At 36.1% G+C, this 17,922-nt stretch overlaps 1 protein-coding gene across 3 annotated transcripts in view; it reads right to left on the bottom strand.

The window, feature by feature from the left end:
• Positions 1–17,922, bottom strand: part of GPM6A (glycoprotein M6A) — a 118,525-nt gene that overhangs the window by 98,584 nt on the left and 2,019 nt on the right. Inside the window, exon 2 of one of the 3 annotated variants that reach the window (XM_048047775.2) lies at positions 15,278–15,388. The exons of 1 other annotated variant lie outside the window; for it this stretch is intronic. Coding sequence is in view for 1 of the 2 variants with exons in the window: in XM_013190332.3 (XP_013045786.1) it covers positions 267–291 (25 nt within the window). In the remaining variant the exon portion in view is untranslated. Of the gene's footprint in view, positions 1–266; positions 307–15,277; positions 15,389–17,922 lie in introns of those variants that run through there. One more of the 3 variants, XM_013190332.3, reaches the window with a different exon arrangement.

Here is a 17,922-nt window from a genome sequence, read left to right on the forward strand (position 1 = left end):
AATTTAATGGCTCTATTTTTACATTAAACACTCCTAACCCATCTATTTATGTCAGAAACTCCAGCAGCTCCCTCTCAGCCATATAACACCATACAACCCTGGCAGTCTCTGAGCTGTCAGACATGCTTCATTTTCCAGCGGCTGCAAGTGTTGAAGGTCTTCACTGAACAGATATAATGACCTAACGTTATACACTCAGTATCTATCCACCCACTGCATTTTACAGCTCCCACAGACACACAGCCTCTGAGTAGATCTGTTATTACCTGCTTTAGGAGCCAGAAAGTCCATGTCTCAGTGAAAGAAACAAGTGAAGGACTGCTCTCACCCAAGCAGCAGCAGCAGGGTCACAAGCTTTGCTGTTGTAAACTAATTATCTGTGTAAGACTACATTAATTGCCATAAACTCTAAAGATACCAGGGCTCCATATCCCAGATCCCCAAAGTAGATGCTGAACACTTAAAACATTTTTTTTTAATTGAAAAAGAAAGAAAAGATTGCTTGTATTCTTTGTTTTCTGATTCCCGAGCCTTCAGAATCCATCTGCTTCATATTTTCAAGATGTTTTCTACATTTATGACATTAAGACTGATATTTGCATTTAATCCTTATTACTTGGAATTTTTAAAAACTTAAGCAGCCATGCCATACAACTCCAGGCAACAGCCACCTTCTGTGCTGCATAGCTGCTCAAAATTTCCTCGTGATGGAAGTCCTATTCACTCTGGGTTTTTTGTTCTCATGTGGCAATGAATAATGGCAATCATTTCTTTCTTCCAGATTAGCTCACCCCTAGACCTACTTGGCTCTGCTGAACAGTAGAGCATGGGAAAGCTGTGATCACTTTCCATTTTCCCCTCTACTAATTTTATTTGGCAAGAAATACCAGCATTCAGTTGTGCTCTATCCATGCTGCTAGTAGAGGAAGACTTACTGGTCTCTTTGATATCACAACTCTGAAACACCTAACACTTGGTTCACAAGAAAGGCAGGTACTCTACAAAATGCACTTTTTCCTCCAAATATTTTTTTAAAGATGTATTCATCATCGTTTATAGGACTTACTTTGTACCACAGAATCTAGAAAAAATTTATTCTGCGAAAACTTGTGCACGCTGCTTATCTGGCAACTGCAGTATTTACAAAAAGGTATACAATAATTACTGCATATCTAGTACAACCTAACATGTACTATAACCCGTGACTCAAGAGATGTGTCACCAAAGAATTTTATCACCAGTGAGATACAGATTATTTCCTTTAATGAAAAAAATGAATTAATAAACAGAAATCCAGGCCATGGCATGTAATAAACATGTTGTCACCTCTAAACAATTTTAAGTAACAAGCTGTGTGTGAGATAAGTCAGAACATTAATGTAATCCCTGTCCCCCAGAGTTTGAAATCTATCAGAGAAATAGAAAAAAAAGGACCTAATAGTACTAGTTAGTACTACTTGGATCTACTAAACCACAGTTTCTCCTTGTTGATAGATATGAACAAGGTCTCACAAAATACTGAAATCCCCAAAACCTCAAAATTATGAGACGTAAGGCAAAGGGTTGTGTGTTTTTTTTCTTTTTTTTCCTGCTATTTCTCTCAGAGCAGATAAGAAACCCTTCCCAGATCTTTATTAGCAAGTACATTTTCTGTCTCTTTTGAACAGAGGCTTCATCTCATCTCCCAATTACCAATTAACCTCTGTTGCCTCCCATCACATATAGCCGCCTTTCTTCCTCATTTTCCATCCTCCTTCCTGCATATCCCCATCAGCTGTTTTCTCTCTGTGATCTCCAGATCATTCATGAGGAGCTCCAGCTAAGCCATCCCCATGGTGCCTCAGCCCTAAACAACCTGTCTTTAAACTTGCTACCCAGTAAGTGTGCAAAGCTGCTACTCTCTAGAAAGCATTGCCTTCAGAGAACAGAAACGAGGAGGTTCAACCTCAGCTACATTACACCTGTGCCACAGCCCTGTTAAATATGGTAACTTTTATGGATGGGGCCCTTAGCTTCCTATAAACCATTTGAGGAAATGAGGGGGTGCATCCTTGCTTAGTTTTGACATAGCCAGGAAAATTTATTTCGTGTTTATATATTATTCGTTGGGAGACAGAAGGTGCATGAAAGATAAAATTGCCATGAGTTCCCACTCACCTAGCATATCCAGGTGAAAGACCGCAGGGCCATGTTACACTTCTATTCTGAAAACCTTTTGCTACTTCATATATACCTCTGCTCAGGACTCAGAAAAGCATTCCTGCTTTTTTATGACTAAACCAATCTGCTGTATATTTACTGCCTCTTTCTGCAATGTATCTATCTCTCAGGAATAGCAGTGTTTACTTATGGACAAATAGCAGTTTGTGTGTGTCAAAATATAAAGAAAGCACTACACTTAACAGCAGGAAAAAAAAAAAGAATAAAAACTTTCAGCCTTCCCAAGAAACTGCCATAAGATTAGATAGAATTTCTGAGAGAATCATGTTTTTTCAAAAATTTTGAATTACTAAAAGTAATTCAAATTACAGGAGTCTGTAGGTTTGTGTCAAAATTATATAAAATTCACACAAAGCTTTCCTTTGAGTTCTTGAGGAAAAAAATTGGAAATGCAATTTCTCCACTTGCTTTCTCCCTTTGCTACTCCCATCCTCCTCCTTCACATTTCTAGCAGAATCAAGTACTTAAGTTGTACAGCATTTCAGGGTACTGACATTTAAAGGACACTGCGATTTATGTGTTACAAAAACTCTTTTTTGGACCCCTTCAGGAAATGTTTATTATCTCTGTAATCCAAGATGTCTTAAGATGGCAAAACAAAATGTATTGTTAAAGAAAAAAGCTGGCTTTGCAGAGCTAAGGCTTGTTTTGCAGGAAGGAGATAATTCAGATAATTCCGCAAAATTATCAGCAAGTATTCATATTTGTATACGTGACATATGTAACATAACATGCTGATGAATATCACTTCATTACTCAAAATGATCTAGCATGACCTAATAACTTACTTGTGGTTCTACTGTTTATGAGCAATGAGCCATTTCAAGTTCACAGCAATAAAAGCTTCCTTTTGCTTGCTTTTGGTAATCTGCCTTTGAGTCATAGCAATTTCTTCATGTTTTCTTGTGATGTACAGGATTTAAACAGGCCACATCCTTTTGCTGTCACCAGGATACTAATTTAAAGAGCTCATTGTGAAAGTGATTGGATCAACTTTCAGATAATCGTTACAAGCAGTGACAAATACACCGATATATTATGACTAGTCTACATTCAGATATTGGACTACTATGAAAACTTTGCCATTCACTTCTTTTGTTTGTTTTTCCTAAAACTTAGCTCCCCATCATGCAAGGAAACAAATGCTTATAGACTAAATAAAATTACACAGAAAACTCACAGTCTTCATAAAACAGCAGAAGGAGAGGAATTCTCATTCCTTCTGTGAAAGGATGGAGAAGTCACTTCCCACTGACACTCTTAAGAAAGTTGTTAGTAGCAGAAACAAAGTCTGTTCCCCTCCCTCCCTTCCCACTTGAAAGATGCACCTTTAAAAAGCATTTTTGTTCTCCAGAGCATGAAGAAATAAAGAGTTAAGACAGGACTCGCATACACAGCATGAAACTATGTTTCCTCAGGGATGTGGCACATGAGTTGGTGATTCAGTGGATTGACTCTTCAGTATTATTGTTAATATTCTCTAGCAAGTTTCCTCTGATTTTATTATTCTTGACTGGATGTTGAAGATAAAGTTCCATCCTCTTTTCCTCAACCCTCATACTAGAGATCCTAATTTCAGAGACATAATTTCATCTGTTTCCTTTGTAATAAATCCTTCCTTCTTATATTTAGGGAAATTGATAATAGTTTGACATTGTCTTCAGTCATTCTACTCTTGACACTAATTGTATGCAATCAGACCCCAAGAAAGGTAGAATTGCTTGTCACTGTTATACAGTATCTTTGCTGCAAAGGCTAGGTCAATCACGTGCTTTGACCCTAAAACTAAATTAAAATCCAAAAACCCTGAGAACTACACTTCTTTATCACAAACAAACAAAAACAGATTTCAAGTTATTTGGAAGCATAAGTGTAGGGCATATGCACTTAACCAGCATGGTCAAAACTTCTGCATAATGTGTCCTATGGACGGAAGAAGGCACATACGTAAGTTTAAGAATAACTTTTTTTTTGAAGTCTTGAAGTGCACACTTGAAGTGCAGAAATTTGCCTTTAAAATGCAATTGCCAAGATTTTCTTCATATCATGTGACTTCAAGAGCTGCTATTTAAGAGTACTTCAGACTTACAACAAAATGAGGGGCATGACATGCAGAAGGCTGCTTATTTCAACAATTAATCTAGGCATACATCTTGTTAGACAGCAGTGTTAAAGATGTATAAACAACCTTTAAACAAGATAGCTTAAAGAACAGAAACAAATATTGCTCTAACACTACAGAGCTCAACACAGTATATCCAGTAAGATAAAGTAGATGGTGGCAGTGTTTTGGGTTCTGGGTGGAGGCTGGTGTCTTGGTGGCCTGATGGGGCACTCATCCTGTGCCCAGCTGGGGAGGATGCTCAGAGTCCCTTCTGGTGAGGGCAGTATGCCAAATGGATTTACCTACTTTATTTGAATACAAGAAACAGTCTGTTGAAGATATTTCTAATGAGTTAGGTCTGCTAATATCCTTCGGTCTGAAATTTTCTTTGTATTTGGGGTTAAGTTCAATCATGCTGTTAATAGAGAGTCTATGTTTTCAGCTGCCAAAGACAAAACAAACTTGTCCATCATTAGGCAAAAATGTGATCACCTTTGTAAAGAGAAAAATATTCTTGAGAAAATGCATTATTTTAACAAACTAGCAAGCCAACATGGGCCAATATGTCACCATTAGGCATCAGTTCCATGAAATGAGCAAAAAGATGCATTGATCATATCTGTCCTGGACTTTACATATCACATATATTATCACTAAGGAACATAGTTCTACTGAAGGGGGCTGAAGTTACAACTTTCTGAACTGTTCCTTCTTTTGGCATACTGAACAGACATCCGCCGTATGTATATCACACCATTCTACCTTAGATTATGTCTCTGCTAAAAATCAAGGTCTATCACTCTTCATTTTAACAACACATATGCCATATGCATAATGATTGCAACTCCTTTAGTTTTGTTCAATTGAATGCAATATTTGGTTAGAAACTCTAAAGTGGGACAATCCAGACAAGATACTTCAATTACCCTTTATTCCACCTTTAATAGAAAAGAACACTAATTAATGGCTGTACTTTTTTAAAAATAAATCAGTAAGTGTTCCCTTGCATACTTTATCTTTCTGTAGTATCTAGAGGCCTCAACTAAAATAAGAGTCCCACTGTAGAAGTGGGAAGACTGTGACCTACTAAAGCAATAAGCAAATCATAGAACAGGTGGAAGAAAAGTTCTATATATTTTTGACACGTGGGAAACAAAGGCATAGTGAGATTTTTTTCAAAGGCAAGATTTTGTAGTAGTTCCTGTAGGTCAAATTGAAAAATGCAAAAGATACATAATCCATTTCAGATCTTTCATATCTTGATCCAAAATCTTAAAATTTTGTGAAATTTATTAGGACACCATTATCTCTAAAACAGTAATTTGTAAGTTACTGGCTGATAGAATAGCTTACTTTTTAATCCAATAATACAATTTTTGACTGTAGTGTTGTATCAGTACTGAGATAATGACTTTGTTCATGAGTATTATCAAGCACGATGGAAATTATTGCTGTGATGCTTCGTGTTTTTAATAGTTTACTCTTACTGAGAATTCACACTTTGGACAAGCTGACAGACCTTGAACCAACGTCAGGAGCACAGGGCCTAACAGAAGATGCCATTGACATTCTGGGCCCACAGGATGCTTTTTCTCCTGCTACAGGTGAGTGAGGTGGATTTCAATCATTTCCAAGTTGTGCAGTTTACCAGCACAGAAACATAAGAAGGTGAATGAAGATAGCAAGCCAAAAGACTGTATTTCACTAGCTGATTCAGAAGAAATGAAAGCATAACTGATAGTAACAAAACAAACAAGGCCTATGCTTCTGCATTATCCTGAAGTTTCATTTAAAGCTATTTTTCCTTCATATTTGCCTTTAATAAGAATAGGATTAAAGAATCAGAAAACAATAACTTAAACAAACTGTGCTAAGGTGTTGTATTTTCCAGTATGAAAAATAGCTCTGGAACTGTGGACTGTTTAGAGGTTTTCTTTAATAATATGGTTATGAGTGCTTTGAATATTCATACCTACTTTTTGAACCTTTCTGCACTGCTAAGTAATAAGCAAGACCTGCTGACTATAAATGCTGAAGATCTCAGTTCCTTAGCTTGCTGATATTACACCATCACCACTGGAGGTAAAAAGGCTCAGCTGGTACCAACTCCAAACACAACCCACCCCTTAGAACTTTCTAAAACGTCAGACATGTGGGCAGATATTTATCCTCTATACATAAAAGCCCAGTTCTTCCTTTATTGAATACCTTACATTTACAATGGCTTCGTTGGAACATACAAGAAATATAGGGCTGGACACATTTTATAAACTATAGTCCTAAAACTGTACATTGACAGGAGTATTTGCCAAGCATTACGTCAGAGAAACCTAGTTTCAAACCATTGCAGATTATGGAACGAAAGCTGAAGAGAGAGAATGAATTAGTCATTTCCATTAAAACTATGAAATAGAATTGCCTAGCAACCAAGAAAATTAATTCAGAGACTAAAATAAACACTGTGACACTGACAGAGCAACTGCTATTCTATCCCAACAACCATAAAGGCACTTAGAAAACAGACCAGTGTTTCCTCAATTTTTTTTAACAAAGGAATAATAAACAATTTCAGAAAGTGAGTCATAATGGATAAAGAATAAAAATAAACAGTCAAAGCAATTGCAGAAATCTAATGCAAATAATTGCCCTCTTTTTATAATGTCATTAAAATGAAAAATATATATATAGCTTTTTTTTTAAAATATTCTGACAATAGTGACAATTGACATGGAGGTTTCTAACCTACTTTCCCCACTTGAAAAGAGTAAGTTTGTTTCATTACAGTCATTCCATGCAAGTATTCTCCATTCTTCTTGCTTGCTTAATTTATTGCAGAATTTATGACCATGCCTACCTGAAAAAGCTCAGCAGCATTCCCACCCACTACTAGCCCTAGCCAAATTATTACTCCTCACACTGAAGGTTAGATTTTAAATTATACAGTTTATCACACTGATGGTATAGGTAAAAAAATAAAAATAATTAAAAAAAATAAGGACAGTAAGGCTGACTGCAGTAATTTAGTTTAATGACTGCTACTCTTATATCGGTTGTTACATCTGGGCCACTGTGTAATTCATTGTCCCTGAAGGACTACAAAAAGCCTAGTAAAATTATCCCCTTAGAAATAAAACAACCACATTCTGTAGCAACTCTGAAGTCTATTGCCTTGGCAGGATATTAGATTAAAGGAATGATTACAGATCAGCCATTTCTGAGTGGCAGTACCTTCAGACCTCTAGTAGTAGTCAGTCTCTCCAGCTTAAAGTACCAAGTTTGTACACACTCAAAACAGATCAGGAATTACAAGGGCAAGAAAAACCAAAAGAGAAAAATGAGATCCCAGGGGACATCACAAGATTTAGCAACTGCAGAAGCTATGTCAAATCTAGTTGAGTCTACATTAAAAGATAATAATAATAAAAATAAGCCTATATGAGAAATAAATCAAGGAAGACAAGTAGGAATAACCGTAAATTAAAAGAGAACTCCACAAACATGTACATAACTGCATTCCTCTCTCAGGAATAGAGAACAGAGTATTTCAGCTCTCTGAACATCTATAATATTCACAAAATACATCAACAGATAATTACAGGTACTTTAAAATCTTTGAACCCGCATATTTCAGACACATTCAGGAAAGGTAGTGGTGCTTGAGCTGGATTCTGAAAGTAACAAGACTGTTAATAAATATTTAAGAAAATACCTGTTTTCATGTAGCATGGGATATGACAAGTAATAACGGAAAGATATCTGTTGGAAGCACAGGCAATACAGATGGTATGGGACGTGTCAAAATGAAGAAAAAAATTAACAGCAAAAGTCCCCCCTATGCAAACACATCCACAAAACCAATAAAGGACCCCCAATGTACATAACAGGTTCCCCTGTGTCTTAAATATTTAATGACTGCAGCAGATGGGTTGGGCAGAAAACATATCTTGTCTGAACCATTAGCATAAACACAGCTGACCTGACAGGCCTACTCACCACTATGTTATAATTACTCCAGTGTTTTCACTAGTGAACACTGTTTATAAACCTATAATAATTTTGAAAGATGACATCTTTGAGAAATGGTAGTTTCCATATGCTGTTGAACAGCTGCAATAAATTTACTTTTATTTTCTGGCCTTTGCACTACATGCCCTGGGTGTGACTGTAGATACATGTTTTACTAAACTTTGGTTAGCCACAGTGACAAGCATCTTTTTTCTGATTAATTTTATCTGCGTAATAAAATGGAATTATAAAACTAGAAGTTATTCCTGCTATTTCTACAAATAGCTGAAATTTGTTTCATTTTTCTCTTTAAGATTTTAATAGCATAGTTAGTTAATATGGGGGGAAAAAAAATCAAAAGCATCCATTTTCTGTGTTCACATCAGACATCGATATCAACGTCTACTAATCACAGACAACCACGTAACAGACACTCAGTTCAGAAGGCCTTAAAATCAAAGATCTACTGCACTCTTCCCCACAAAACACAAGCAACTAACCAGCATGCTGCATCAGATCTGCATTGAAAGACCAAAAGTCTCACTTATAATTCATTACAGGATGACAACAAGAAGGATAATACCAATTTTGTATGTCCTTGTACTAGCAGCATGAACTTTATGAAATTAAGCTCCCAGATAATCTTAGAAAGCAGACCATTCCCATATTACAGGAGAAAGGTAAAAAGAAGGTCACTAGCAGCCTGCCTTGGGCAGAATTCCATCTGCATGGTAAATTTGATGATCAGCTTGGCTTAAGTGTGTGAACAAGACACACCAGCAACATATTTCAGTATTGCTAGAAGGTCCATTTTACTCTGCCCAATAGTGTGTCCATCCTCTAGTAATTCAAGGAAAAACACAAACAAAAATTAAACCAGCCAGAGAAAAAGAATAGTATTTCTTGGAACCTACATATGGCCCCTGTAGACCTCAAAGCATATTAATTTACTGTAATACCATGCAAACAAGCAAAAAATAAAATAAAAAAATCTCAAATTCCATTCAGCCTTCCTTCCAGTCTCTTCTCAGACCCCATTTAATTGCTTCACAATGTCCTCTCACAGATTTCCTGCCAAAAACCTGACAGCTACATGTAAATTACTCTGTGGCAATGTTAGGACCTAATCTTAAAACCGTGCACATGCTTCATTTTTGCATAAGTGAATAATCTGTATAAAACCTATGGGATTACTGACAGTGCATGACAGCAAAAACATATATGTAAGTCTTCTCAGGATCAGAGCCCTGGTTACTGATTTTCCAGGTACTGAAGTTACTTAGGTCTATTATTTCAGTGGCATTATGTTACACTAAAATCAAGAGCAATATATAAATCTACAAATGGTACTCATTTTTACAACAATGCTGGATAGTGTGAATCGAAGTGGTCCTTAATATGTACTAGGACCATGAATTTTCCAGCACAGGAGAAGCATTATGTAACAAATACAGTCAAGACAAAATGGAAGAAGTGTTTTATGGCTTGAAGAGGAGCAGATCTCAAGCTAGTTATGAAGGAACACTTGGAAAACAAGAGATCGTTCCCTCTTCCAGACTAGTTCAGCAATCTTGTTAGGCCACATGGTATTAAGATTCTTTTGAATAGCATGACAACTACAAATAGAATCTGCAGATTTTTATACGGAAATGCAACCTACGAAGAGGAAAGGCAGGGAAAGATCATGGATATGCTTGTTTATTATTTTAAAAGAGTTTAAGAAGGATCAGAATAACAGGTTAATCAGAGGTAGCCAATAACCTCTCAATGAGAAATCACAAGGCTCGAAAAATCTCTGAAGACAATTGTACCGCTGTATTGAAGCACCCCAACAGATAGGAAAAACAGTTTATAAATCTAACACGCTCAGACTATTTCATGAGAAAATAAATCACTGTATTTGTACCACTGATCTAGAAATGTAAGCTTCCTTTTCTATATAGTTGTGGTTTATCAGCAAGTCATGAATGAAAGCAAACTACATAGAGTGGGAAGCATTTCCTGCTAAAGCTACTCTGTTAAAAATCAATAATACACCATTCAATAATATAAATGAATATCTTTATGAACAACAGCAGCCAGTAGTCAACGGTTCTTTTCTCAAGGCAATTTCAAACATTTACTTCCATTCTCATCTATGCATATTCTGTTACTATTTACAGTAACTTAGCAACCTACTATCCCCATAAATTCAACAAGTACGTGCTTGTTATTGGTATAACCCTTATTTAAAACACTATCCTTTAAAAGTTTATCAGCTCTTTTGTGTCATATGCAGGATTCAAAATGGTATTATTTACCATTATTGTTATCAGTAAAAATAACAATAAACATCTGCTCAGGGAAGTCTGCTCAATTAAAGGTTTTTCCACAATGGACTGATCAAACAGCGAGAGAGGCTGAATTGGGCTCACTGTGCCCAGCAGCAGCTACTACATCCCCTTTCTTCTGCCGCATCTATCTGCTGTATTTAACATTGTACTCAGGTAAGGTCTAGAAGCCTGGGTCTGCTCAAAATAGCTGTAGCACCTTCTGCTCAGTTGTTCCCTGTCTCCCTATTAAAAAGGGACCATATCAGGTGTAAGCATCCCTGAGACCACACTCAACCTCCAAGAAGAAAGAAAAACACCATCAGAAGGAAAAGAAAAACACCCCAAACTGCAGATGTTTACTAACGTGAAATGTTAAAGAATAGCCCTAAGAGTCAGGACTTTATCACTGACAGAACAGAAGTAAGAGAACTAGCAACAGTGCCAGATTTCCATAGCCTTTCCATAACCTCCAGCGCAGTCTTGGAGGATTCACCCACAGTAGCTGCAACAATGTCTTGCCCACCACAGTCCAGATTCCCTTTGTCATACCAGAGAAACTTATGTCAGCATCAGCTATGAATGCATGCAGATTCTTCTTAAGTACCACCAAAGCATCGAAATGCAGGTTACTGTTGGTAACCTGCATTTTATAAAAGTAGGAGAGCTTTGAAGGTGAAGAGTTGTCTGAGGTGAGATTTGTAGTAGAAAGTTAGAGGAGATGAAAAGTAAGTGATTTGGTAGATGGAAGCAGAACATGACAGGATGTATGCATTAGCTTTTTTGTTCTGGAAAGACAAGAATCAGAGCACTGTGTCAGCCAAAACCTGGCTCCGTTAGGCTTCACATATCCCCTGAGATAGACCAGATCCATGTCACCAGAAGCTCAGGATCTGCTTTTTCCCTCCTGTATAAAAATTTGGAAGCCTAAATTCTTAGCTACAGCCAAACATGTTCCAGCACAGCTCACTTAAGAGTTGTAAAGAGACACCAGAGTCTTCCCATGGTAGATTTCTAAAGGCTTCTAAATTGATCCAAAACTATGCCAGCTGCTTGCTATTGCATATAGCCTAACGGAGTCCGAGAAGATTTGGTGGAAAATCAGGGGGTGGCAAGTTGTAATGAATTACACACAAAAAGCTAAGCTGATTCACCAGTAGTAGATGGTGCCACTACAGTGTGGAACCTCCCACACTGGCTACATCACCTTGCTAGGCAGGATATGCAGGCTGGCTTCCTTCCCCAGAGAATCTAGGCCAACAGGTCAACTGTGATCACATTATTGCAAAAGTTAAGTGATATATTCTCCTTTTCCAAGCAAGAAGGTCTTTTCTATCTCTCATCATTTTGAGTTAAGGTAAAAACAAATTTGCTCTCCCTCTTTTCCTTACCTGTGCATAAATTCAAAGTACTAAGACATTGCTCACTGTTGCAATATTACTCATATATGCAGCTGCCATGAATGTAGCATGTTACAGGCTTCTCTCAGGAGAAAAATAAAAACCAAAACTGTTAAGCTACACATGCTCTATTTTAAAAAGAAAATCTGAATTTATGCTTCTGATTATTTTTGTGTAAAACTTCTCAAATTATGCATTTACCAACATTAATCCACAAATATAAATCTATTACTACTCTGATCAGAGTGTTTGTGTTTGTGTTGTTTTGTATTTAAAATTATTGAATTTGATATCATGATATCAACACCTTAACAGGGTTTTGTTTTTTCCTTAAAAGACAAAATGTAAAGATTTGGAAGCCATTTCAAAACACCCCACTTCAAAACACAAGTTTTGTGCATAAAGTGCCAGAATTCCCATTAAGGTCCTCTACAGGTCTGGCCTGAAAGACTAAATGTATCTTTCATTCTTTTTAGTCAAATATTGTCTTCCAATCTTTCCATAGCATTTTCAAGCTTCTGAATCCCTTCGAAGGTGTTTCAAGTCATACCTCTTTTTCCTTCCCTTTTTCCATCATACCGCCTCACTTTAACCTCTACCAGCATAATCACCTCTACTTTTTTCCCATTGTGCCTTAATACAAAGCAATCCCTGCTTAATCACTTTGCTATGCTACTATACTGTCTTCCTTCTTATTTCTCCTTAATGTCTGATTACCTTCATAAATTACCTATGGAAAAATCACCCTGTTGCAGATAGAAGAGTGGGATGTGAGCAGCTATGACTTGCTTAATAAAGATTAAAATTCCAGATCACCTAAGATTCTTGTACTTTATTAGATCCTTCTCCTTCAGTCCTTCATGTAGTACTTGTTTTGATTTCTTCTGGGAACACGTAATACAAGATGCTGTAGGATTTCATTTCCATGCATTCCAGATGCTAAGAAGAAAAGGGTTCCACAGAAACAGAAAAGTGGGACAGTAACCACAAAGATCTTTGGTTTTGGTTTTGTTTAGGAATAGGAAGAAGAAAAACAAAACATTCTTGGGGGTACAAATGGGAAGATACTAAGAAGTTAGGAATACTTATTGGAACTGCAAATACTATACTTTGTTTGAGTTTTATTTATACTCCAGCAGTAGCACCTTCCTGCAAAGGTTATATACCAAAACTGCAGCAAGTGCACCTTCTGCTAAAAAGTCTGAAGTCACAACAAGTGCAACAAATGCATAGCTTCCGTTACACCCCTCTTAAAATGACAGATTTTTGCTAAAAATTGATACTGACTTTAATACAATATTCATTTATTTCACTGATGTATTATCACCACCACCAGGGAACAAAAAACAAAACTACTAGAAACCTCTACTATGTCAACCAAATGAAAATTCTTCAGAAACTGTTCAAGCGCAAATATCAGGAGTATTATAAATGCAAACAGAAAAAGAAATTCTTGCACTCAGTAGTAGCTGATGATTTTCTACTTCCTACACCATATGAGACTTAACAGGAAAGAGCAGGTTCTCACCAGTTGGAGAAGACAGATTGAAAAATCACATTGGCAAAATTGTTTAAAGTGCTTATCAGAAATGAAGGCATAGTCAGAATATAAAAGAAATAATTTTTATATATATCAATCCCATTTAGAGCCTAACCACTAAACCGAATCTAATTTATTTTTGCTATATCTGAAGAATTTTGTCATAATTAAATGTTGATTTTTTCAGAGTAATTAGAAAAACAGTATACTGTTTTTCCCCCAATTGTGGTGCAAAATTGTGCAAAGTTTTGCACAGATTTATAGTACTATTTTGATACTATATCTTTTAAAGAATTGGCATAAATTAGACATTTGGAATACATTTGACACTTTTTTCTAAACATCTACATATCTTTCATATGAAATAACTTTCTTCTAAAATAGCTTATTTATGAAGTTGACACAGAAGTGTCAAAATTACCATGAAGTCTTAAATTCTCACACATTGAAAGAAAGATTCATTTGAATACTTTTTGCCCTCTAAGAATTCATAGAAAAGTACAATTAGGTCATATTGATGCTGGATTTTCATGCCTATGACTAGTATCACATTAAGTCAGTAAGAAATACTGTTTTCTGCTATTAAGAGAGACGCTTCAATGTTAAAGATTAAATAAACAAGGAAGACTAAATTTATTTGCATCATTATCTGTGAATAACAGCCTAATATATTGAATAACAACAGATATTCAAATTACAGCTCCTAACATGAGAATCTTAAGTAATGTAGTCTGTAGTTATTACATTAAAGGAGAATAACATACAATTTTAGAACAATTAATTTCAAATCCATATTGAATGATGTCATGGCATTTTTATTTAATAAAAATAATGGATTAACCACTAAGGAATATTAAGCAAGAAGTATAGTGAGAGACTTTGCCAGATGCTAAAATTTTCCTCCATATTTAACATTGATTAAGAAGGAAAATTACTCTGTTAGTGGCTTTGCGATTGTCAAGTGAGTATTTTATCTGACTCTTACTATACATACACACACATTTTTAAGAGCAGGTTAATAAACATGTTGAAAGTTAAGACCATGCTACTCTGAAGGAACCTGTAAAAATCCAGCCTGAACACAAGCTTGGTAACTAAGCATAGATCTTAAAACATATTCCCAAAGTAAAGAGAGATTGACCTCTGCCCATCAGGTTTTCTTCAAGACTTCAAGAAGCATTGCAAATCCAGGTTTTGAATGAAGAACATCACCTGGCAAAATTCTTCTACTTCCTACTTATAAGACCAAATTATACAGTAATTTGTACAAAAATTACTTGTTAAATTGATTATAGTTCAGGGGTCCTAGAAGGCCAAACAGAGTGCTAATAACATAAGAATCTAACTGAAGATACAAGCATGGCTCACACTTGTCTGGCATTTACATTACAGGATGAAAATTAACTGCTTGGGTTTATTTACAGATAAAGGCACCCACAAAAATCAAAGTGCCAAATATTGTGATTTGTTCATTTTTATTTTTAACCTACTTAATAGCAATAATCAAATGAGAAACTGGACAACAACTCTCTTTCAGAAGTAAAAAGATTTAAAAGACTAACTTGCAAGGGATGTCAGCAGTGTTTTGACTATTTCAGCTGTTATTTTATTTCTGAATAGGAAATAAAAGTCACTTTCATCTTGTTTATATTATCCTACTAATTCACTCCATATACCAGAGTAAAAGGAAGCAGTTTACCTCTTTCTCATGGCTGCAGAAACAGAGTCTGTGTGTACACACTAATGAGATAGCACCCTAGACTCCATTACATTCTTCTGAAACTTCTTAAAGCTCTCCTTCACTGGCATACTGTGGATGAAACCAAAAGAGCTTTGGTAATAGACTGCAAATCCACTGAGATCACTAATTCAGACCAAATGCTAACTCACTAATTCTAATATACAACCATTACCTGTCACAATAATATCATGTACTTCTTCTATATGTTACCAGTGAAACCTTTTCCATGTTTGTCAGGTATGCTACAGCCAAGAGAGCTAAAATAAAATCATCTCTTCCCTGTGCTTGCTGCTGCACAAAAATAGACGCTCTGCCCATTCCCGATAGTTTATTTTATAAAGGAATTCAAACTACTAAAAGTTATGGATGAGCTATAAAAAAGCATGTTTGTTTTCAAGTGGTGTATATCTTGCTGTGCTATAGATTATTATTTTTTTTCCTAAAATAGATACATAGTGAGAATAACTCTAAACTCCACACTGCCAAGTCCCACACAATGCAAAAATTACAGTGCCTGCCCTCTGAAGTTTTCTAGCATGGTGAATGACTGGGGTGGGGGACATCATCGCTTTCATCATGGGAATGACTGGGGTGGGGGACATCATCGCATCATCAGTGCTTTTGTGGAGAGAGGACCTGTTCTGCAGGAGCTGGAGCTTCTTCCACATAGCATAGCTGACAGTTTGACATCCTTGTCTTTCAGACACTGGCAGTTGAGACCTACCACTAACACACATGCTAATTTGTGCATGAGATTTTCAAAATTAGCATGCATCCCTAAAGACACAGCTTAAACTTATGCTTAGTCGACCTGATCATTTTTGAATAATAAACCAGTCACTGAAATTACAGGCTTTAGTTATCTCGGATTATCCAGACAGCAAATTTGCAATCAAAGTTCTTCATAAGTTATAGTTCCTAGGCATGTAGCATAATGTCAGTGTTATGGAAATTGTTAACAAATTGATATTTCTGAGATGTTGTGACTTTTTACTTTCTTAGAATATTTTAGCATTTTTAGCATATTGTAGCACACAGTTCATACAGACTTTCTGTGCACCTTCATTTCTTGGACAGGTGCAGATAGCTGAGTAGGAAATATATTTGAAACATCCTCCCTGACCTGCACTGGCTTGCAAACCAAAGAAACGTGATATCAACAAAGAAAAAAAAAGTATAATACTTTAAAGCAGAAGTATAAATACAGATTATATGTGGTTTAGATTTCAACAGCCTCACACATGAAAACTGCTGGACAACAGCATTATTTCCATTTACCAAATGAAGGATACTGATGCAAGAAGAAACAACATTTTCCAAGGGCAATATAAGAAAATATCGGTGGAAAAAAAATAAGACAATTTCTGATTTCTAATCCTTATTTGAACTGTATCATTTCTAGTAGTGCACTACTTACAGAAACAGGATGTGATATATTCCCCTGCTGACAATTTTCCAAGTTAAAGCCAGAAACAAATTGTACATGTTAAATGCTAGAATGTACAGAGATTGTGCAAGACAGAAAATCATTATTTGGAATCACTATGGTAAGAATTATGTTTTCACTTATCAATATCTTATTGCACAACATTCTGTAAAATAACAAGACTCCCGAAACTGCAAGCCTCTTATTAGAACTATCGTTAATCATATTTATGAAATGCATCAAACTATTCACTTCCATCATGGCTGCTAGGAAGACGTAATGCTGTTCAGTGGGAGGTTCAAAACATCTGCTGTGAAGAGCACAGGAGTTGGTAAGCAGTGGCAATTTACACTCCCATTGATTTTGTAGGAAGCGGAGGAGGAAGAAAGAAACAAACAGTTCCTTTCAAAATGGCAGGAAGATGAAAATCAGAACACAGGAATTAAAGTTCTTAGGGCACTATAGTTAGAAGAACTAGTCTGGAACTATACTAAAGATATCAGTAAAACACGTAATAGATAGATTATGCTAAGTAAAAGCAGAAAACAGGCACTACGAAAGAGGAGTATCAAGTAGTCAATAACAGTCAATACTTTTCAAGTACAAAGTGCAAACCTTAAAGGGATCCATGATTTCATGATCATCCCCTATACTTTGCTAAAATTCCAACATCTGCATTCAAGCATCCCCCAAAATTTATTTCTCAGGAATTTTTCTTTTTGATCCTAAACCATACATTTTCTTCAAACTCTAAATACATTTTAAAAGTCATCAGAATTCAAAGTGGGAACACGACAGGTTGAAATGACAGGTTCACAAATATGGTGACAGCAACTAAGCAGTACCCCCTTCCACACCAGTAAGGAAGAAGAAATATAATTTGTCAGCTCTTATCTTTCTCTTGTCACTGTCCATGATGACAGCTGGATACCAATAAAGGGGAAAAAAGGCAAAACACATGGCTTTATAAATGGGAAGGGGGGGGTGGGGGGGGAGGCAGAATAAGTAGTGTTAGCTGTTGTAATCACACTATTAATCACACCATTTTGCCTGGCTATTGGTCATTCAACTGCTTACCATATGAACAATGAGAATGCAGTTCATCAATAACGTGTACTTTTAATATATGAATTTATTCACTTTTTTCTCTGATTTTTTTCCCCCAATGAAAATTTAG

Source organism: Anser cygnoides, chromosome 4 (genome assembly GCF_040182565.1).
Source record: "Anser cygnoides isolate HZ-2024a breed goose chromosome 4, Taihu_goose_T2T_genome, whole genome shotgun sequence".
NCBI classification, from domain to species: Eukaryota; Metazoa; Chordata; class Aves; order Anseriformes; family Anatidae; genus Anser; species Anser cygnoides.